The following is a 22,396-nucleotide window of genomic DNA, read 5'->3' as shown; positions in this document are numbered from 1 at the left end:
AAGTAGGTGTCACAGTTACATCCCTGCTGATTTTTCCTGCCTGCTGGAGGGATCAAACTGCCTGGTCACAAGCCCTGTTGTATAAGCTTATGTCATCACTGCTGCTCAGCACATGGGCTGCGGAGCTGCTGTATAATAGATGGGAACCTCGCTGAGTGAACCAGCATTATCGAGAAACGTTTAGATATTAGCATGACAAAGCTGTTGTGTTTTTATCTGCCATATGGTTTATTCAGTGTCATCTGATCGTTAACTTTCCCCACAGGGATCCCCTTCCTACTGTATTTCATTATCAACAGCATCTCCACTGATAAGAGTTTTATTATTTTATTTATTTATGTATTTATTTTAAATACAATCTGAGTACAGAATATTTGACACCCACAGAGTGACAGTTTGGGCAAAATAATGAACATCCATACCTCTGAAATTATGTTTATTCAGCAGTCAATATAGAATGTTAGATAAAACATTTTTTGGCACAGTTGCTTAATGATAATAAGCTGTCCCGTTTCTGTGTGGTAATCTAAATAAATATGCAAAACCATAATTTACTTCCCAAATAAATACAATATAAACTACAATAAAGATGCACCGCATCCGCACCCCACAACTGCACCTCCTCAGGAAAAAAAACAAAACAAAAACATAATTTACTGTACTTCAGGCAAACAGTTGCAATGGGTTCAAACCAAATAAAGTTTTTAAAAGGTGAAAAAAGATGCTTCATAATTCATTTCAACAGCTTATTTTTCCTCTAAGAGTCTAACAGGCAATACAACAAGGAGGCATTCGACGGGCCAATAGAAGGCTGCACTGTGGGCTTTGGATCATAGCAAGGTACAGGGTCTTATGGATGGGAGCAAACACATTTCCAGATCCTCACTCTACGTCATAGTTTTCCATCAGCAAGAAAAAAAAAGTCATGCCACTACTGATCACTAAAACCATTCTTCTTCTCTTTCACACCTGAGCCTCAGATTAGCTAAAAGTGTAAACATTCACAAATTACATCCAGAGACGATATTAAAGAGGTTATATCACCTGGAACTTGAGACGTGAGATATTTGCGAATCTACGTTTGTGAATTCGTCATGCGTGTTGAATTGACTTGGTGTGTTTTGGCAATTCTTTGTGGAACATAATTCCAGAGGATTATGGGTAATTACAATAATGGGTTATTTGGGGAAAGTATAAAAAGACAGACTCGAAATGACAATTTCTTGTGATGAGTGTGTGTGATGAGTTATTCTACGGAGAGCAGATGGGATCAATTTTCACGTTGTTCCAGTGAGAGAGTATTTATGTGTTTTGAAACCAGTCCTCGTTGTTAATCTACACATCAAAATACACAATAATTAAAGGTGGGTTTCAAACCTGGAGCTATAGGAAAGGAATTTTCTTTCATCGTCAAATTTGTATCAACAAAACTTGTTTCTTTCACCTGTGTAATAACACTGCGATGAATAACAGCAATGCATACAAGCAGGGAAATAGGTCGCAGTCATGATCCCTGATAACAATAACTCAACACACCTTTAGGTCAATACACTTCCTGGAAACAGCTGATCACTAGATTACATTTTAGGTCAATTGTCCAATTGTCTGTGCAGAGTTTAAAGTAAACATTGGTGTCTTATATATTATTTTATTTTATATATGGCTTTGGAATTGATTTTTGAGCACTTTCCTGTCTGAAGGTGATTTTCTGTCACCATTTATCATGTAAACTACAAGATGTGGATTTACTGAAGGGAGTGCCCATGGATATGAAGTGTAGTAACAGCAATAATATAGTCCCTTGTGACTCATAGCTCATCTATCGCATGTACTACGACTCAAATGTAATATCACAGATATAACGTTGCTACATTGTTGTTACACCACAGTTTACAGTGTTACTACACAGATAGAAAAGATATTAAAAACATATTTGGTGTGAGCAGTCATTTTCTGTCTCTTTACATGGAATCCACACAAACACAGCACTTGCTGTAAATGTGACTCGGTTCCAATTTGTGTTGACAGACGCCCAAAAAAGAGTCAAGCCTGCCTGTCATAAAAAGGCTGCCCTCGAGCAGCCATAAACACATTCCCGCCCTTTTGTCTTTTGCTTGAGATTATATTCCATGTTTTGTCTTTTAACAGCATTCACGTGCAACTCTTCCACTGGAGGACGAGAGCAGCATGAAGAGGTCCCATGTCTCTGGGTCATACACACCCACAGTTCTTCGCTGACACGTTCTGTATTGTGTGATAGCGGCTCTTGTTGTCCAGAAAGGAAAAGTCCTTCTCAAAAGCAATGGGCCGGCAGCAGGGCCCGTTGCTGACCTTGTCCTTGCGGCCCTTCTTCCTGAAGCCCGTCCGCATCATGTGCTCCATAGTGATGTCATAGTTGTGCCGGTGGGTCGTGCATTTGCCGCTGCAGTAGCGCAGCAGCACCGTCTCGTCGCTCTCATAGCCGAGACCCAGTTCACTCACGGTGAGCTCCAGCTCCCTCACAGAGCAAGGTTTAGGCCTCCGGGCTCTTTTAGTCCTTCGGGCCTGGTTCTCACCCAGGCGTCTGCTCTTCCTTCGTTTCCTGTCGAGCAAGGTCCCGACCACATGCTGAAGCTCGCCCTCTGTGAAGCTCTGGAACATCATGGAAACTGGCAGAGAGGAGATAAATCACACGTCTGTAAACAGGTTGTAGAAGGATTATCTGATTTCTGTGTACTTTAGTCAAAAGATCTGATTCACAGAGATAGCATACTGTACTTGAAAGGATCATGAAAAGTTGTGTGGAAAAAGAAGAACAGAAGTTTGTTTTAAGTGACAGGATGACAGCTACAAATAAGTCTTATCATTATCAGCATCACAGAAAGAGTCAGACATCCCTGAGGCCTATTTAAAGGAATACTTCACCCACAAAATTACCTTTGGTATGTTAGTGATACCATGTTACCTGAGATTGTGAAGAATACTTTGTTTTTCTTGCAGTCCTCCCATAGACTGTAAAAATAATGAAGGTAGCTACCGTGACATCAGCCATGGTTTGTGGACTCCCATTCTGAAGCCTCAAGTTTGGCATTTTAGCCGCTGCCGTCTCGTTTTTTTGGAGCCATATTTGTACAAGAGGCTGGAGATGTGGAGGAGTGATGCGTGGATCCATGAATGTATAAAGAGACCTGGATTTAGCATTGCAGACAAGGCCCCGTTCATTCCTTTGAGAGTTGCTCAGTCGCGTACGAAGCCAAAATGGTTCAGCTGCCACGTATAAAATTACCCAGATGATCGGCACTGCTTCTGCTATTGCTTCTGCACTGTGCGGCCCATCGAGCCGTCACACAAGAGATCAGCTCAGCCAGCTACTTTTGGTTTGGCGCTTCGTTAACTTGAATGGAGATAAAATGCGGCTCTTCTGGACTCTCCAAATGTTATCGGACTGAAAGGATTGAATCCCGACAGTGTAGCAAGTCATTTCACTGGGGTTGTGATGCTCAAAAGACTTTATCCACTGATTTACAGGTGTCTCTTTTATAATGTAAATCTATGGGAAAAAGTCTTATTGGGCTGCAGGGCATCATGTGACGAGCTCAGAAGGTGTAATTCCACAAAAATTGGATTCAAGCCCGGAGCACTGGGGGCTATGATGGATCTGTCTCACAGACTGTAGCAATGTGTCACAGACTTATCATTTAAGCAGCCCTGTCTTTGAATATGTGTAACTTTAAGCCTAAATAAAATAGAAATAGGTGAGTTATAAAAAAAAAAACAGCCCGTGTACAGTTGTTATGAATGTTGAAATTAGCTATAGAGACCAAAACGTTTCTTTGTACCAGGCTGTAAACATGTTTATTTCTACTGTAAAGTTGGGCATTTTGACATGGTGGTCTTTGGGAATTTGCCCCGTTTTGGAGCCAGTCTCAAATGGCTATTTGATGATCTGCAGTTTTTGGCTTCATTTGTCACACTTGGAGGTTGCTGCTAGATTCCTCCATTTCTAATGACAGCAAAACTATATCAAAACATCCTCACACAACTCGTGCAGTGTAATCCAAGTCTCATTTATCCAGTTGTATGCTCAGTGCTTCCAAATCACATGCATTTTCTCTAAAATACCTTTTGGATTGGAGTCTGGCTAACATATTTGTATGACTGATATACAAATGGTCATTTTGCGGGTGAAGAATTCCTTTAAGTTGATGAATGCCATTCAGTGAGGCTGTGTGAAACCAAAGGAAAGTGTCGTCCTCTCCTGAAGGTTAGAATAGTTCTATGGAGAGCCAGTGAACTATGAGGTGCTAATTGACTGCAGCTTATTAAAACCTGCTCCATAAACAACAGAGTCAGGTACTAAAGTGTCTTGTCTGAACTACAGCCGCCCTTTCACACGACACCTCATCCCAGACCAGACAAGGAGGGAAGACAATAACAGTTTATCTTACACTCTGAGAGGAGAGAGTTCATGTCGTCTGTTGAGCGAGGTCTCCGATGAGGACCACCCGTCTGCCGGGACAACACTGCTGATTCTGCTGCTGCTGCTGCTGATGATGATGATGATGAGGGTGATGGCGGTGAGGTCTTGGTGGTTGATTCTGATGATGAAGACTGTCTTGATGAGGATGAATATTTGTACAGGTATTTTGTCTTAGGTTTGAACTGTCCGATAGTGGCCATGTTTCTAACGAGGAGGATGGACAGGGCTGCGCCACAGAGAATGAAGGCAAAAGTAGCACCTTTCCATAACTTCATCTTAGAACGTGGAGGAGCATTGAAACTCTGTTGAGAGAAGCGAAACGGACAAACGTCAGACATGTTCAAGCAGTTACACCTTCAGTGGTGTAAACAGTCTCCTCAACTTGTCACATTAAAGCACAGAGAACAATGCAAAAATTGTTATCTCCTGTGCCATCACATTTAGTTGACCTTGCCATAAATCCACTTCTCTCACCGGGGCTTTTATTTTACCGTCAGTTTACTTTTTCTGATTCGGCTGTCAGCTCATTTTCACTCTAAGTGGGTTCATGATCTGCGAGCTTGACATCTCTTGCTGACACATGAGAATGCAGTGTGTGTTTAATCGCGGCTGCCTGAAAAAAAAAAAACAACTGCAATTTCTTATTTGAACTGATACAGGCGGGATTAGTTTTGCAACCCCTTGCCCCTTGAAACCTCTTAAAAGTTTGTGTATCATATCAAAAATACCTGATGTGAATGACAATGTGAGCTCTTCATTTCTGGAGAAAAAACACCTTTCTTTGCAGAAGTAAATGTTCCTGAACCATCCTTTTAGAGGGGGGGAAATCCATTCCTTCCTTCCAGGAACCACACCTATTTACAATGCTATGTATGATGAAGCCACAGTGAACATGTGTGTTTGTACATCCCTTTATCTTATACCGCCCCTCCCTTTCAATAGACACTGCACCACAGCAGCCACAAAAACTCCATTTGCAGGAGTTATATGTTGTGTTTTCTCCCTCCTTATTGTCATGGCTCAGGTATTTGAGAAGTTTTACAACCTTACTTCTTTGTATTTTTCATATCATGTCACCAGTGAGCAAAACATTTCCCAAGAGCCGGAAATGGTATACTGGCAGTGACTAACAGCAAATCCAGACCGGCCTCACAAAGTGTTTTGCCAGACTGGATTCTGTAGTGTACATATACAGCCTGCTGGAGTGTTTACAATGGGACAAAATGACACATATCTTTGTCTAGCTTGGTATCGAAACAAAAATCCAAAGTGAATAACTACTGGGAGTTTGAATTTTTCAGCATGTGTCCTGCAGATCACATTAGCCACAAAAAGTTTACATTTTCTGGTGGAATTAACTTTTTGCAGGGAAGTAAAACAAAAGAGAAGTACTATATGCAAATTGAAGTTAGCACTCGACAGTGTCTGACTGTTTTGGGACACCGCAGTGGGGAAAATACAAAGAAGCTGTGCGCATGAGCTGCAGTGGTATAAACAGCGTATAAACAGGTATAACCAGTCCTATCAGTCAAAGCTTGACTCATCACTCATAATTCCATATGGGTTTGACGTGGTAAGCAGCCTTTGCACAATGGAGGGGTAGAATGGTATTCATTTGAAAGTCAAACATTTCAGCTAACAACCTCATTTGACACAGTCTATGTAAATCAAATGTGGAGCTGCGGCTGCTGCAAAATGCTACTCGGTGCCCGGCTATATGTCTGATGTTCGTCTCTCACTGTTGTATTTAATTAGCAGACATGATAAATAGAAGCCTCTGTGGAAAGTCTCATTTTGTTTCTGTTGGTTCAACACCAACTCCTAACACCAGAAATCTTCCTGCCCCTGCTCTAAATATGATAAATCTCTAATTTAAAATGAGCAGGTTTGTTATGATATACGGCAAAGGATGAGATCATTGTTTTGTTATGCTTTTAATAGATCAGTTCAGGAGAATTATTCAGTCTCAGAGTTGGCTGTTTCACACGGCCGTGATACATCAGTGTCTGTGGCCTGTTGGCTCCGTGGCTCATCTTGATAAAACAATTAGCTCGTAAAGAACAGATGAGCCCTCCAATGCCTCAGTCGCTGACACTGGACGAAGCCTGGTCATCAAACACCGATCTCATGTCCCTGAAGACACTTTGATTGTCATAATTACTCCACTCAGAAAGACATTAGTCCCATCTGCAGTCGATTGGCGCCAATAAAAGTGCCAAGGAGCATTGTGTAGCTTGTTCAGATGGTCGTGGATGATTAATCCACGCAGACATTTAATATGTACCACTGGCCTCCCGCTGTCATGGACATAAATATACAGATACTGATAGGGGGAAGGGGCACCGGTGTTTTCTTAGGAGAGCAATGGAAAGCTATGAATGAGCAGTCCACTTCCTGAAAGGACAAATGCTGCTGTTTTCCAGCAAACAGAAAGGAGCAACAACACAGAGGATATAGTGGAACCCCTGAGGACTCTCCAGCAGAAGGAAAAGCCATCCTCAAACTGAGACATAAAAGTGCAGATGAGTTGCAAAGACAACTAAAACAGCTCCCACACGTTTGGCCCTCACAATGCATCAGTGACACACCGATGTGCCCATGCACGCTCCTGTTTGTGCAGATAAGGCCGGTCCAACGTGTGAGGCCCAAAACAAACGCTGGAAAATCATCCATTCACAAGGAGACAAGACAAAGTTTACACGCATGAAAGTTCTCATTAGGGTTTTGTGTTGTTAGTGAGAGTGGGAGTGAGTATGAGGTATGTAAGAAGAGCACACCTGATGTTTGCTGCCAGCCATATGTCACCTGAAGAGCTACCAGCTGAGTGAAAACAGTCCTAGAGGATCATTAAGATGTTTGAGGCAAACCATGAAAGTGAACTGCTTGGCTGCGAATTCCTCCATCTGTCAAAGCCATTCCTGAGACATTATGTATCCTCCAACGCATGCATCGCGCAGTTGGAGCCCCATCCTCAACCCTCAACCGAGCTCTTGTTGTGCCTCAAAGATCGCCATTATTTCAAATGACACAATAAAATTGATGTTTTCAAGGAATAATTGGGTCAGTGGCGATGGCGCTGCTAAGCCGGCGGTAATGTAATTACAGCAGCATGGCACTCGCGTCCTCCCCTCCCTCCCGTGCCAGAAGGAGACACTCAACAGAATGCCACAGCCTATGGAAGATGAACTAGAGATCTGTCAAAATGGGGATAAGGGGCGTCTGTGGTTAACACTTCTGAATGAAGCCGTCAGACAGGGGGTGCCTTCTTGTCAGCTTGCTTGGATCTTGACCAGTGTGACATGATTACAGCGGGAGAAGATCACAGAGAAAGGAAATGAATGAAGAGCGTCTTTGTGCTGGAAAAAAAGCAGATACCAACTTTTATGCCTCACCACTGTGTAGAATCCGCTCCTATATATTCCCTAAATACAGCCTGTTCTGTCTCACTCACCCTCCCTCTGACTCACACATACCATAAACACACACACACACACAAGCAGCACTTGCGTGGTTTCACTTTTCCCAAATCATATGGCACGGGCTTGTGTAGAAATCAAGACAAAGTCTAACCTTCCATTGTTGTCCAGACACCTACTTCACCTCCTGGGCGCACACACACTCCCAACAGCACCATCACACAACACTAGATAATCCATCTTACATAACACTGCTGCTTCTTGATATCTAGAAATGTCCACAGGTCTAAGCATTGTGTATTTGCCACTGCACAACCCGAGGCCTCTACCTACAGAACATTATTACCACGCTGTGTTCCTGCTCAGCTCCACCCATGTGACCGCCTGTCTCTGCGCTACTGTGAACACACCCCATAAATACCTGCACTGAAAAGATAACAGAGGAGCATAACAAACAGCGGGAAAGGCACCTACTGTGTTGTTCCAAGGAAACAACGTGCTTTACTGAGTCCTAGAGAGGCCTTGTCTTGTCTTTTCCCTCTTAAGTGAGCATCAGGAGGCCTGGGGACAGCTAGAGAGTGCTTGGAGAGGTAATAGGGACATATTCCAAAGATCAGGGCGGGATTAGCACTAATGCCTGCCGGCTTTATCTGCAGTCACGTGGGTTAACACCTGGCTGCAGTACTGGATGCGGAGCTCGAGCCTTACTGTATGTGTGTGTGCGTCTGTGTTAATCCATCAGACACCTCTAACTCGAGTTAGACCAGCATGCAGGGCCTAACGAGAGAGAGCACCAGCAGACGCTTCTTCTTCTCCTTCCAAAACCTGTCCTGCTTTCAGTCAGAATAATAGAGAGGAAAAGTGACGAGTTCAGTTAGTTAGATCTGTTGTGTTGGCACCAGGGTGGGCGAAAAGGCTGTAAAATAAAGTGGATGTTCTAACCGAGGATTGGCTGTTCTAAATCCAGCCTTGGTTCTAATGCAACTGAAAAAGGCTTAGGTTAGACTGCGCTGTAATTTTGCTGGGCAACTGCTTCGGTTGGCTCGCGTTCTGTCACTCAGTAACCAAAGCATAATTAAAACAAGCCTGTTCCTTGTTAAAAAGGAAAGCTGCCGTTCATTATTGAGACCGAAGAAAAGGTTGAAAACATCTGTTGGTGATGCCAAAATACAGCGATCATTTTTACACACATTCTGTAAATACTAAACAAGATTCCTGCAACCTTTGTGACGTACTAGATGGAGATGAGTGGTTAAAAAGATTTGATTTTACCGTGGAAGCTTCACTATCACATCTCACGGATTTATACAGATTAATCCAGTGACCCAACAGCCTAGCACGAAATCTCACAACTCAAACCTGTTGCTGTTAAGAGTGGCGTTAATGAGGTGTGAGGGGGAAGATACACTTATAGATGCACATTTGACACCTGTCCCAATATGTCTGCCCTTTGCTATTCTGGGAAGCGTTGAGTCAAGGTGTAGCTCTGACATGCATTTAAATAGCCTTTCTAACAGACAAAGAGCTTACATGAGGCTTTGCAGGAAAACGTCGTCTTGCCTCATCATTTCTGTGCGAGCTGGCTGTAAGATTGATGATTGTTGTCTTGGCTACTTTCTAAAGAAGAGTCCATAAGCTGCTATTCTGGCTGCTAATCTGTCTATGCCAGATCCTCTATTAACACAACAGCATCACCTCTAAACCCATGTTAAACACGCTGATGTTGCTGTTACAAAAGGTTGACTGCCATCTGGCACACGCTGAATACCACTTTCAAATATGACCCAATGCGAGCATGCACATGCAAGTACAAACATCTCAAATATGATGACATTTTACGTGTTTATAAGCCCGTGCTCACCTCAAACTACTAACATACTAATTATTTGCATTCACAATGTATATTTTGCCAAGGATCTGACAAAAAGTGCTGATGATACATTGACAAGCGGTGCAGGAGTTCAGCCTTCCCCTTCAGTTTCCTCCAGTTATGACCAGCTTTGACAGGTTATGACAGTTGAACGGCTCATTTGACTTCAGGCTTAACCTCTATCCGGCCTCTTGGGGCTCCGCTGGATACAGTATAATCTCTAAGTATGATATGGGCTTAGTGAGAAGGGGATCATCACTTCAGAAAAATGCCCACAGAGAGTATCATCAAGTTTGCTTCTCTCAGAGTACCTTCATTATATTTTCAGATGACAAGTTCAGCAATTTGATCCAGCTCCCTTTAATTATTTAAACTATTAAAGGTGCAGCTCTGCAAAAAAAAAAAAAAAAAAAAAAGTCGATCTCTAAAGGGATGACCGCAGAGAATAATAATTATCTGAAATCACTATTTCGTAAGTGTTCAAATAAGTGCTCCAACTTTTGGGAAAGGAAAGCCAGAGAGCATTTGAGGAGCAATTACGCATGATAATGAGGTAAACCACCATGCTGGATAAGTGACAGGAAAAGAAAATATTCCTCCCTGACAAAACAAACTTGTCTCTGCGGTGAGAGGTTCTTCAAATTCTGCAAGAAAATTATAATAATAATTTATTGTTCTTGTTGCTTGTCCAACATAGTGGCATGCCCCTTGTAATCAAATGGTAACCGCTCTGCAAACATTTCGTGACAGGCCGCTCTGCGCTATTGACATGCGGTTCCAGCAAGGGCCGCTTGTTGATACAGATAATCCAACGTGTGTTTTCTGCCACTCAAGCACTTGGTGAGGCTTCCCTGTCAGTGGCACCTAACACCTTCCACATAAGCTGCTGGCTTAAACTAACAAAAGAAGATGTGGTGTCCTTACCGTTCGGCCGGCTAATCCAGACTTAGCTGCGTGGCGTCGTCTTCAGCTGACCTCCACAGGCAAGTGCTGGCTGGGTAAGTCCATCATCATCACAGGCGAGGAGCGAAGGCAGGATTCCTGCTTATTCCTCAGAAAATCATCACAACTCCCTGTGCCTACAAGTAGGGGAGGTGTCCTGACTTGATTCTGGTCCAGACTGTTATTATTCTTTTATCATATTTGCATTTCCATTGAAAGATTTTAGGTTGCAAAGATCAAGATGAGCATTCCTCTGAATGTAAGCGTGCGCTTCATGGCACTCAGGTTGATCCATTCAAAAAGAGGAGAGCTGGGTGTTTAGAGAAGCCACTGAGTTGGCATCTGGTTCACTTCAGAAAACTTCTGTCATCACGGATCTCCATGCAAAACTTCTGGTCCTCCTTTTTGCACAAATCCAAACCTGAAACAGAGGAACAGAGCAAAACATTGCCATGTAGCAAACAGATCTTACAGATGCCTCAACTTTTATTCCATCTGTTGTCAAACTCCACTTTGGATCATTCTATCTGCACACAGCAGCACAATTGGAAAGATAATGCACATCTCCTTACCTCCTTTCCAGCAGCAGGTCTTCTCTTCAGCTCCAGGGAGGGGAACTCTGCGGGTTGAGAAGATGGGTTAGGGTGAGGAGGGAGAGCGTGGTTACCGTAAGTGGAGCAGAGAGCTTCTCTGATGCCTCTGCCTCCTGCCTCCCCCCCTCAACTGTTGCTCCTCCTCCTCCATAGTTGTGCTTGTGGGCCGAGTCGGATTACTCCTGACATGATAATCTCCCTGGCTCTAGCTCCAGGAGCACTAAAGGATGCTTTGGCCTGAGCAAGGGCTTACATTTACCTTCTGCCGCTAGAGAGTCTGCCATCTTAAGTGGGCGATTGGTAATAGCCTCAATTGGGCAGATCAGAAGGGGTCTGCCGAAGCAAGTGTTTTCCAATCTTTTAGGGAGAATTAGGAAAGTTCACAATTGGTTTAAATGGTGCTAAGACAACACTAACCCCAGTTAAATGGAATTATCACAGCGGAGGTATTTCATGATGATTCAATCTACAGTTGGCTTGAGATAAAACCAGGGATGTTGTTGTTGAGAATCTCACGTTCACGTCCCCTCCAATACAAACCAGTATTATAGCCCTTGAGCCTCGAGCGGCAAATGAGGAGCAGATGGTTGTGCTTTTGGAAGGTATCAGGCACTCCAGACTGCAATCTAAATAAATACCCCATCCACGGGGGAAATGCGTCAGGTGTGCGGGGTCAGTCATGTATAAACAAAGGCCAACCAGTTTGGAGACAAGTGAAGCGGTGCGTGAGGGAGGGAGAGACGAGGGAGATACACAAAGTCTTGCATGTGCTGTTTGGGGAGCGTAAACCAGTCAAATAAATCTACAGGTACAATGTTGATCTAAGCAGAAGCGATGGTTTTAGAAATGTGTCCACAGCCAACGATGTTGAAATAAAGCAGCGATCTCTGCTATGAAGTCAGCGCCACAACAGGAAACAAATTATTTGCGAACAAACATCTCATTCTACCGCCATGAGTCATTCTGATATCCTCGGGCCAAATTATACACAAATCACGCTTTGCAAAGTTCCACTAGTGAGGCGGAGATGTGGCCTCGCGTTAACTTTCTAGGACTTAAAATTCCTTCAGTGTTGACTGTGAGAAAGGGGGAAAAACCAAAGGAATCTTTACCTAAGCTTTGTCTCACACCAGAAATGTGTATTGATGGATATTCTAAGGGTGTTATCTCAGTGACCCAGAGTGTAGATTTCATGTTAAGTTTGAAGCGCAGCCAACACAAACTCTCCTTTTCACTGATGGAACACTTCAGCGCTGACCTGAAATGTAACTCTTTGCCACAAATCAGGACATTTGTGCTCAATTTTCACGCTGCAAATACTTCAGTCAGCAGGTGCAAAATTATCCAGATCCCTTCCCCAAAAAACTGAGAAAACATGAGAATTATTACAACTAACTTGTTTGACATACCCCTCAATTACTGGCTAGGGAAACCTATGTAAAAGCATAATGACTTCCAGTTAGCAGGGTATATCGTGCTTTTCTAGCCTTGAAAAGGAACTATCAGCACAGAAACATTTCCTGACATCAGGGAGGAACGATTTCTACTCTATACATATTGTCCGCAGATGTGTAAAGTTTTTGCAGACCAGCCTCTGCTGCAATAAAACTCCAACAGCTGTTAATTGCTACAGCAAGTCAGAGACAATAAGAGTGACACACTTGATCCGTATACAATGTAAAGTCTCACTCAACAGCTAAGATTACATTAGCCATAAAGACAGTCTGACGTTTGGCATATACAAGAGACAAAAAAAACAACAACAGCAGGGTATGTTTCCAATTTGAATATGATAGAATCCCATACACATCGGATTGAATCTTTTCCACTGGGCGTGGATGAGTGAAGAAACACATTTTGTTTAGGTTTGGGCAAGATTTTAAGGAAGCCCTCAATCAGTAACACTATAAACACACCATTCCAGTTGAGGTGTCATTAGAAAGGCTGGAAATAAGGCACAAACCTTACTACTACGCTTGTCTTGCACAAGATGTGGTTTGATGATTGGACAAGTAGCCTTCAGCCAAATGTCATCTCGGAGAATGGAAAACTACTTTTTAGAGAACCAAAATCTAAACAGGCATTCGTGAAAAGATGCAGTGGGACAATGAGGGCTCTTTTTCTGAGCGTTTCATGTTGAAAGACGACACCTCTTTCATGGAGAACGTGGTAACAAGGTAAATCAATCCTGGCCCAAGAACAAATATACATTGCAATTTGCAGTTGTGACCAAACGAGCTGAGGTGGGGCGCAGAGGCCAGTGGTGTTTCATAACAGGGCCTGTGTGGATTCAGAGACATTTTACTTTAGTACTCTAACACCTCAGTTTGTGTAACAATTTGTACCTCTGGCTAATATGTATTGTAGTCTATTTACATGCTTTGCAGAGTATTTACCTCCTACGCAATTACAGCTTGACAAGGACAAAGTGAGTGTTTAAAATCACACAGTAATGAACACAGCTAAATGCTGCCCCCATCTGTCAGTGATTTACAACTACATGTACCCCAGAATAAACACATCTCCCACTAACAGAGATACCAAGACCTGGATAGCGTTTTTTTTTTTGTTTAATGCAAAAAATATTTTATTTCCTAAACAGCTTTTTAATTTGTGTAGTTGCTCCATAAATCTGCGTTATTCAGTTATTCTGCGCAGGTGGTGTTACTACTTCCAAGAGAGAGTTTGAGCTCTTCCTGCTACAGCAGCTTCAGTCTGGCCTGAAAGCCCCTGGTGCCATCAGGGCCGAAGGGCTGACGCAGCACTCTCTGCATCAAGACAGGCGCGTGCATGTGCCCAGCACCGGCTGCATTTCTGCGCCTCAGCACCCATGGGCTCTGAGAATTCTCTTTATCACAGTCTCCAGAGCACCAGCTCTTCTTACTGTACCTCTGATTCAAACTGGAGAAGGGCTGGTTATTACAGCTGGTGGAGATCTGCTCAGAGGTTCTTCGCATGGAATTATCCGAGGGCTTTTGGGGCTGAGATGTGTCTGGAGTCTCGTCAGAAAGTTTAACTGGCGAAGAGGGTTCCTCCTGGAATGAATCCTCTGAGGTTTCCAGTGGATTTTTCTGGGAAGGTGTGTCCCCAGATTGGTCCTCATTGTTTTCCTCTGCTGGTTCGTCTTTGGTGACATGGTGCATTGACTGGAATCCCAAACATACCACACGCATGCCCTCACTGTTAGACTCCTCCTCTTCTGCTTTTAGGGCATTGTAGGCTTTACGAACTTCCTCCAAATGATCAAACTTCACCACTGCACACAAGTGTTGGCTGAGCTCTTTGTGACGCTTGGTGTAGCACTGCAGCTCCATGGGGAGCTCTTTGCCAGGACGCAGGATCCAGAGTGAAGTAACGCTGCCATGAGCACTGAACTTTTGGAGAGCCCTCTCTGCGAGAGAAGGGTGCTCCAGGCCTTGGGCAGCTGCGTCTTCTCCAGCTTCCTCCACAATAAAGTTCCAGGCGAGGAGAAGCTTGCTGGTGGGGGAACACAGCAGCCACTTGGGAAGCGGCTCTCTCCGCCTCACTTTGGTGCATTCATCATTCACCTCCAGAGTTTCTGAGCACAATGCTGCTGCTAGAGTTACGTGCCAGTCTGTGGTCAGGACCTTTATCTGCAACAAACAAAGGCAACCTCAGCTTTATTTGCATTTTACTGTATTCATTTTATTCAAACTGGTGGAATGTAAACACCACAGAAAGTACATCAAATCTTGCTATTGTTAGAGAGTGATATTACCTTACCTTTCTCAAGCAAGTGAGGAGCTTGAGACTGACGTAGCCCTGCTTGTTCTTCAGCACATGCTTCAGCAGGAAGCCGTCCTCTGCCAGGTGGCTGTCGGAGAGCAAATCCTCCAAGTGGGCTTTAATCTTCAAGCAGAGCAACTCACCTTCACGGTCCTTTTCATCTTGAGCAGATTGTGCATCATCTCTACAAGGACACACAACTCAGCATCATGATATACTGCAATGTAGATTAGTCAACCATATGTTTTCTAATTTCCTTACCCAATCGGATTACTCATGGTATCGGTATCTCCAAACGGTAGTGATAACAGGTCACTGAGCTGTTTCTTAGAAAAGTAAAGACGGGTATTAAGGAAAAGTAGCAGGCTAGATACAGTTAATACTCCTGAATGAGGAAAAATGCACCTGGACACAGTTCATACAACCACAATGTCAACTGATTCAGTGGGATACAAAACAAAAATTTGGAAAATGCTACAAGCAAAATTCCAAACTAAATTATAACACCAACAGAAATAGAATTTGTGTGTCATTCTGTTTCTAAGATACCATCTAATCACATAGGTGATTATGCTAATCATGCTAATTATGCTAATTGTGTATATTTCTTGACATATGCTTATTTCTTAGTATCCACCAGTTTCTAAATGCTGGGGACCCATTCTGTACATTTCTTACATAAAACTTTGGGGAACTCAACACTTGCAGGTTCACATTGCTGGCAAGTAGATTCCCTGAATGCTTAAAGACTGAAAATTCCATTTTCTCTGATTTTATAGTGACAAATTTAGGCCAAAACAAGTGTAATTTTCAAGATAGAAATCGACTTGGGCTCAAATTGAAGCTTATCAACTTGGGAAATTTTCTATTTACAAGTGAAGCAGTGATATTAAACACAAAGTGATGAAAGAAAAAATCATTTTCGGTGAGTCATTTTTTTTGTTTATTAGGGATATTGTGTGTGATATTTTGAAATAGAATGGCAGCAAGCCCACAAATCTTTTTTTGCTACTTACCAATTTGAGTCAGGATACTCCTTGCCAAATTTCATACTTGTATAACTATTTATGCTATCGTAGTGCCCTAATAATTGCATTTACATAATTTCACCATAGAAACATGTCCCCAAAAAGGGGTCTGGTGCCCCCTGAGACCAAACGGCCCCAAGTTGGGGGTGCTAGTTATCAAGTTATGATGGCCCAGGGTACATACAGGCTAACAGGAAATAATCATGAAAAAAAGGAAGCAGAAAACATCATGAGGGCTGGACCTGTCTCCCGGCCTAACCTCTACTGCTAATAATGACTCAGACTTATATGTGTGAGATAAAGTTAATTAATTATTTGATGGGTAGCAGAGAAGTTGTGGGAAATAATAAGTGTATACTTCCTCCTACTCTTTTTCAAACATATGAGATGTAATTTGTGTTATGGGTAATAATTTTATATATATACGTGAGTAAATGTTTGATACATGTTAAAAAAAGGGAAACTGTCAACAAACTATTAGCTGTCATAAGCATAAGGATATTATAACTGCTAAAATTAAGGCACACTCTGCACAACAGAAACAACAGCAATGCATCAGTATTAATATTAAAACACAAAAGAGCAACATCATCAAAGGCATGGATTTCTGCAACGTGGCTCAGAGCTAAGTGCACAATCAAATCAAAAGACACTTATGAAATTGTGCATTTCTGAATTCCCAGATGCACAACACACAGCAGCACTTCAGTATAAACCAGCGACTGTATAGTATTTCTTAAATCCAGTTTTATATCCTGTTTGTGTGCTTTTGTCTTGAAATAATTCCTCTTCAGCATATTACTGTGACAACAAATCCATCTGCTGCCCATTTATTTCTGTGTTTTAATTAATATATCCTCCATATGTTATCAGACCTTTGCAGGTTTTCCCAGATACAGTAATCCAACCTTTCCTTTTGCGTGACTGTTATGTGACACGGCAGTGATTTCACTGGTTGTGTGGGCCGCTGTTGAGAAGCAGACTGAGCAAGTTACTGAGGGGACTGGAGATGATGAAGTCTTGCTATGCGCACACACACATCTGCATAAATACACACAGATAGAAAGAGCACAGATGCTGTTGCAGTTTTAAAGGCCCTCCAAAATAACAAGAAATAAAAAAGTCAAGTAAAGCAATAAAATCTAGCTAAAATCATCTTTAGATATTATATGATAAGAGCTTAAAGGGACAGTTCACCTCAATCAAAATACAGATTTTTCCTCTTACCTGTAGCGCTATTTAAAGGGATAGTGCACCCAAAAATAAAAATTCAGCCGTTATCTACTCACCCATATGCCGATGGAGGCTCGGGTGAAGTTTTAGAGTCCTCACAACACTTGCGGAGATCCAAGGGGAGAGGGGGTAGCAACACAACTCCACCTAGGCTTACAGCACCCCACATTCAAACGTCCAAAAACACATAATTGAAACCACAAAATATCTCCATACTGCTCGTCCAAAGTGATCTAAGTGTCCTGAAGCCTGGTTTCAATTATGTGTTTTGGATGTTTGAATCTGGGGCGCTGTCAGCCTGCATTAGGTGGAGTTTTGCTGCTACCCCCTCTCCCCTTGGATCTCCACAAGTGATGTGAGGACTCTAAAACTTCACCTGAGCCTCCCTCGGCATATGGGTGAGTAGATAATGGCTGAATTTTCATTTTTGGGTGCACTATCCCTTTAAGTTCATGACAGCGTGAGATGTAAACATTAAAGGCGTCCTCCATGGCTGACCTGAAACAATAGCTAGCTCAGAGGTGCTAGGTAACCTAGCAGTAGAAGCACACAGTGATACGGTTAGGCATAGCTCATTAGAAAGAAAATAGTTCCTACATGAAACTGCTCACAACAAGGTCTGTGGATTATCTTGCGTAACCAGGTCGTGGTTTCTGGAAAGACACATTGCTGTCGAGTTTTTTCAGATGTATTTTTTGGCGCTTTGAGCACCCTAAGCCAAGTTCCATCTAGTTCCATTATATTAGAGAAAGGGCAGACATCTCTACGGCCGATATCTCCAATACATGGCAACTCACACGAAAAAAATCTAGACTGACAAATAGCACCACAGTTAAGAAGTGATATTTGTATTTTTGATTTGGGGGGTGAACTGTCCCTTTAAGACTCAAAAACCAGACACGTCTGCTTCATCAGGTTTGTGTGGGTGTGGTTTGATCTGATGTGATTGACAATGGCATCTCTGTGGAAACATAAGTAAACAACCCAACAACTGTCTCTGCGCTGTGGGATTGTTAGTAGAACATAATGTACATGCGATAGATGATACTGGTTTTGAGGGCACTGTATAGCAGATACATTTTACACCAAGAATTGGGACATTTGCATAAAATGGCGTCCATTAAATACAGTGCTCTACATAGTAAATAAGAACGGTTTTTGACATAGGCTGAGCTAATCTGCTACATCAAGACTGTATAGGTGTCTTCATGGTAACATTAGCAACATAATTATGATTATTTCAACATCCTAATTATTTTACTGTTAGATTATGATTGGTCCAAGGAAATAAGTGACATCATCTTTCTCCTACAGGGCCTCACCCACATTAAACCTGTCAGAAGCGCACAAACACAAAACAAAATCCTAGCTGAAATTACCTTGATAACTTGATGACAACTAAGCCATCTCCATGACAACCAGGCCAACTCCTTTGAAGTTTGTGAGATGTGGAAGAAAGCCTTCAGAATTCCTAACTACACCCCTGCAAACACACACAAGCACACACACATACACACGTTAAACTTTGTGAACATTAAGTTGCATCGTTGGAACAAGAAAGCTTGTAACAAAGGACATGGTGGTCATACATCAGGAAATATTTTTTGGGCAGTTCAACAGGCAACATTCCTGGAAACAGGAGATAAACTCTTGGCCCTTGGGGATGCCGAGGGGTGAAGGATAGAAGCAAAAGCATACACTATGAAGGATTTATCGGTTAAGAATTTGACCGTTCACATTTTCCAAACAACAGGATAAAGGAACAAAGTGTCACAAGCCAAGATTTGTACAAAAACCCAATTATTTAACTTTATTAACATCAATGTTTTTTTCATCAACAGTTTCTTTTTAAATTCCAGTTCTTTATCAACAAATAGAAAACAGACTGTGTGTACAACAGATCGAACCCCTACAGCACTAAGCATTCACAAGGTAAAAATGAACATTTTTAGTTTTTCGCCAGCGTATTCAAGTCCCCCCTCCCTCCCACCGCCGCCTCCACCACCACCGCCACCACAACGTGTCGCCCTCAGACGCTCCCCTCCTGCGGCTCGTGTGGGAGAAGATGTGTGCTTGAGTGGTGCGATTGAGTGAGGAGTCGTCCATTGTTGATGGGTGGGGTGGGGGGTTGTGCTGTTTTTCCTCATTCAGACGGACAACCAGCTGTCGAAGTTACTATGGTAGTACAGTAGATACAACGGTGTTTCCATTAATACACACTCTAGGACAGCAGGCTCTCTGCAGTGTCTCTAGGGTTGGTAGATCAGCAGAATTAATCCTTTTTAACAATATACCTTTGAAGCTGTGTATATATCTATGTGTAATTGTACATATATATAATCAATCATAATTATATATATATTTATAGTTCTATTTCTGTATAAAATAATATCAGGTTTCAGTCCAAAGGGCCGAGTCTCTTTCCCTCTGGTAGGAATGGTTGATTCTGTACAGGTGCCAGCGTTGATGGCTCTACTCCTCAGCCCATGTGAACCACTTCCGCTCCTTTCGGTCTGTGTGGCTCAACTCCAGCAAACTGACCAGGCTAATGGGCAGCAAGGAGATGGGAGGGACTTGAAGAGCAACTTTATTCAGAGATCAGGGAGTTTATTTTCTGTCAACTACCCTTTGGGTACAAAAGTCTGTTTTCCTCAGGTAAGTTCTCCGCTGTGGAGTATGAAGGCCTCAATGCCATAGGCTTCTGATGAAAAACAAAACAAACAAAATAACACGTAGAAATCATGTGCTTTCCATTTCTGTACACCTCTGATTTAGTCTCTTGTAAGCTAATTCACTTCTTGTTTTATAAGTAGCTACCACTTTCACAGGCCAGACTTTAGCAAGTGTGTGCTCTGAAATCAATTTCCTCAAAGTAGATTTTTTTTTTCTTTAACCAAAACAGCGAGTCAAAAGGCAATTTTTTGAGCTATTGAACTGAATAAGACCAAACAAAATGTTTATGACACATATAGTGAATAAAACAATTATATCATGTGACGAAAAGAAATCTGACAGCAGCTCAGAGAACAGTGGTCCTCCTGTATTAGTATCTAGGAACGTGTTAAAAATACATGTCCCTTGTGCTAAAGTACCCTAAAATAAAAAGTAAAAATAAAAAAAAGTACCGATTATGACAATAATGCACGCCCCAGGCTGGGCAGTTTAAGACAGAAGAAATGTCTGATGTTAAAATGATTATTAAAAACAACAAATATACTAAACAATAACATTTGACATAATGAATCATAATATTGACAATATAATTAAAAAAAAATAAAAACAAAAAAACAGAGAGAGTGCTCTCTTAGTGCTACCAGTAGCCTTTGACAATCAGGGAGGTTTGGCTTCGACAGAGCAGAGAGGCGAGCTGCCAGTCTGCGCTGTCGCATCTGTACAAGAGTTGTCATTTTTGTCATAGTCACTGTAATGTTTCTCTTATTATTTTTAAAGCAAAATCTCATGTGGTTGGTTAAGTCGGCGTGGATCTCTGTGATTGGTTAAACCCGTCGCCGGGTCTGCAAGCGTGTCCCTTTCTTCCCCTCCCCTCCGGTAGCTGCGAGGGGTTGGGTTTTAGGGGGTCAAGTGAGTGGATGGTGGCTGAGATGGGACACTTGGCACACTCCTGAGAGGTTTGACCAGGGAGGCTGCTCGGTGGGAGTGGTTATGTTGCATAGTGGTCAAAGCTCCCCAGGTACTCCAATGCTGCCCTGTAGCACAACTGGTACTGGTCCTGGAGAGAAGGAGAAGAAGAAGAAGCCTCAGTAAGACAGTCTGCATGCATGTCTGGAATATCACATATCAAACCCACAGTTTTATTTTTCTGGTCTGCTCTGTTGACACTACTTATATTGCACATCTGTCTGTCCTGGGAGAGATATTCTTGTCCTTGTGCTTTTCCTAAGGTTTCTTCCAGTTTTTCCGTGTTGAATAGTTTTTTTGGGGGGCATTTTTCCTCATCTGTCTTAGGGGGCCGCATTTTTTGCACCCTCAAATTCATTGTCTTCAATGTGGCCGCGTGGCAGGTACTCTTAAATGCCACAGCAATGCCGTCTCGGCGCGCATGCATTCCTGAGCAGCTATTTTTCAGGGCCCAACGGCTGTGCCCCGAGATAAACCAAGTTCAACTTTTCGGATCGCAGCAGCGTGCACTGCATGTCATGTGACGAGGAACAACCAATCACAGCCGACAGATATCATTCCCTTCTTCCGTAAATATGGAAAAGTTTTTCATTTTGGTGCAGAGCTATAAAAGCTATTCAACTGTCCCACAGACGATATGCCCACACACATACACGGTGCCTCGAAGAAGATCAGCTCTACACTAAGGATTTGAGGTAAACAGGCTATGATACGGTGACTGTTAAGGTTGCTTAGCAACCTCAGACGCAACCTGCTGCTGCGCTTATGAAAGCTGGCTCAAAAAAAAAGGCTCAAAAGTAGCGCCCAGTGTCCGACCTTGCATTTTCCAGGCAGTTAAAGACAAGGCATATGTACAGCCCCTAACAGGGTTCCTACAGGTTATGGCAAGTTAGATTAAAAATTTCTTGAGACTTTTTTAATGCCTTTCATAATAAATTTAAGACCAATTCTACAATAACAAAATTTTTGGAAAAAAAAAAAAAAAAAAAGGACTGACATCAATTATGTAGGGTTAAGGACAACTGTGCCCCAATGGTTATCTTATCACAAAAATGAGTTCATGTTGGCATTTGTTGACAAGTTTTCTTGGTGATTTTGTATTTCTCACTCTGTATTCCACTTCGTTGAGGCTGAGTTAAAAACCTTTTGCGTGAATACACTAAGCCTCCGAGCATAGCCTTGTACCGGTTTTAGCCATGCCACAAAATCTTGGTTAAATGGAATGGAAATGGAAAATATCAGTGTTGTTGGTTCCACTATCCTGATCTGGGGGGTGTTAATATGAGGGGCATTTGGTAAAAAAAAAAAAAAAAAAAAAAAAGACTTACTTTTTGCAACGTCAGAAAAAAGAAATTCATAAAATACTTCTTCCCATGTCTTAGCTTTTTTCAGACATTTTAATACCAATTAAGGCCTTATTTTTAGATTAATGCCCTTTAAGACTTCTTCAGGATCTGTGGGAAGCATGA

General features: G+C 42.4%; 3 protein-coding genes across 5 annotated transcripts in view; all 3 read right to left on the bottom strand.

Moving 5' to 3' along the window:
* Nucleotides 1-353: 353 nt before the first annotated feature.
* LOC126382758 (neurturin) lies at nt 354-11,378 on the bottom strand. Its single transcript, XM_050032812.1, has 4 exons — nt 11,260-11,378; nt 10,670-11,108; nt 4,428-4,761; nt 354-2,648 (listed from the first exon to the last, which is right to left on the bottom strand). Exons 3-4 carry the CDS (start codon nt 4,732-4,734, stop codon nt 2,212-2,214), a joined length of 744 nt encoding a protein of 247 aa, XP_049888769.1. The 5' UTR covers nt 4,735-4,761; nt 10,670-11,108; nt 11,260-11,378; the 3' UTR covers nt 354-2,211.
* Nucleotides 11,379-13,979: 2,601 nt separating this feature from the next.
* On the bottom strand, nt 13,980-15,305 carry larp6b (La ribonucleoprotein 6, translational regulator b). The gene is made up of 3 exons (XM_050033509.1): nt 15,289-15,305; nt 15,025-15,211; nt 13,980-14,894 (listed from the first exon to the last, which is right to left on the bottom strand). The coding sequence occupies exons 1-3, from the start codon at nt 15,303-15,305 to the stop codon at nt 13,980-13,982; spliced, it is 1,119 nt and encodes a 372-aa protein (XP_049889466.1).
* Nucleotides 15,306-19,077: 3,772 nt separating this feature from the next.
* LOC126408757 (receptor-type tyrosine-protein phosphatase F) overlaps nt 19,078-22,396 on the bottom strand; it is a 188,402-nt gene continuing 185,083 nt past the window's right edge. For all 3 annotated transcript variants that reach the window (XM_050074419.1, XM_050074418.1, XM_050074420.1), the window contains one exon: nt 19,078-21,018. In XM_050074419.1, coding sequence (XP_049930376.1) covers nt 20,950-21,018 — 69 coding nt within the window. In that variant the 3' untranslated portion in view covers nt 19,078-20,949. The remainder of the gene's footprint in view (nt 21,019-22,396) is intronic.

Source organism: Epinephelus moara, chromosome 21 (genome assembly GCF_006386435.1).
Source record: "Epinephelus moara isolate mb chromosome 21, YSFRI_EMoa_1.0, whole genome shotgun sequence".
In the NCBI taxonomy this organism is placed as follows: Eukaryota; Metazoa; Chordata; class Actinopteri; order Perciformes; family Serranidae; genus Epinephelus; species Epinephelus moara.
This window is presented reverse-complemented; position numbering and strand designations above follow the sequence as displayed.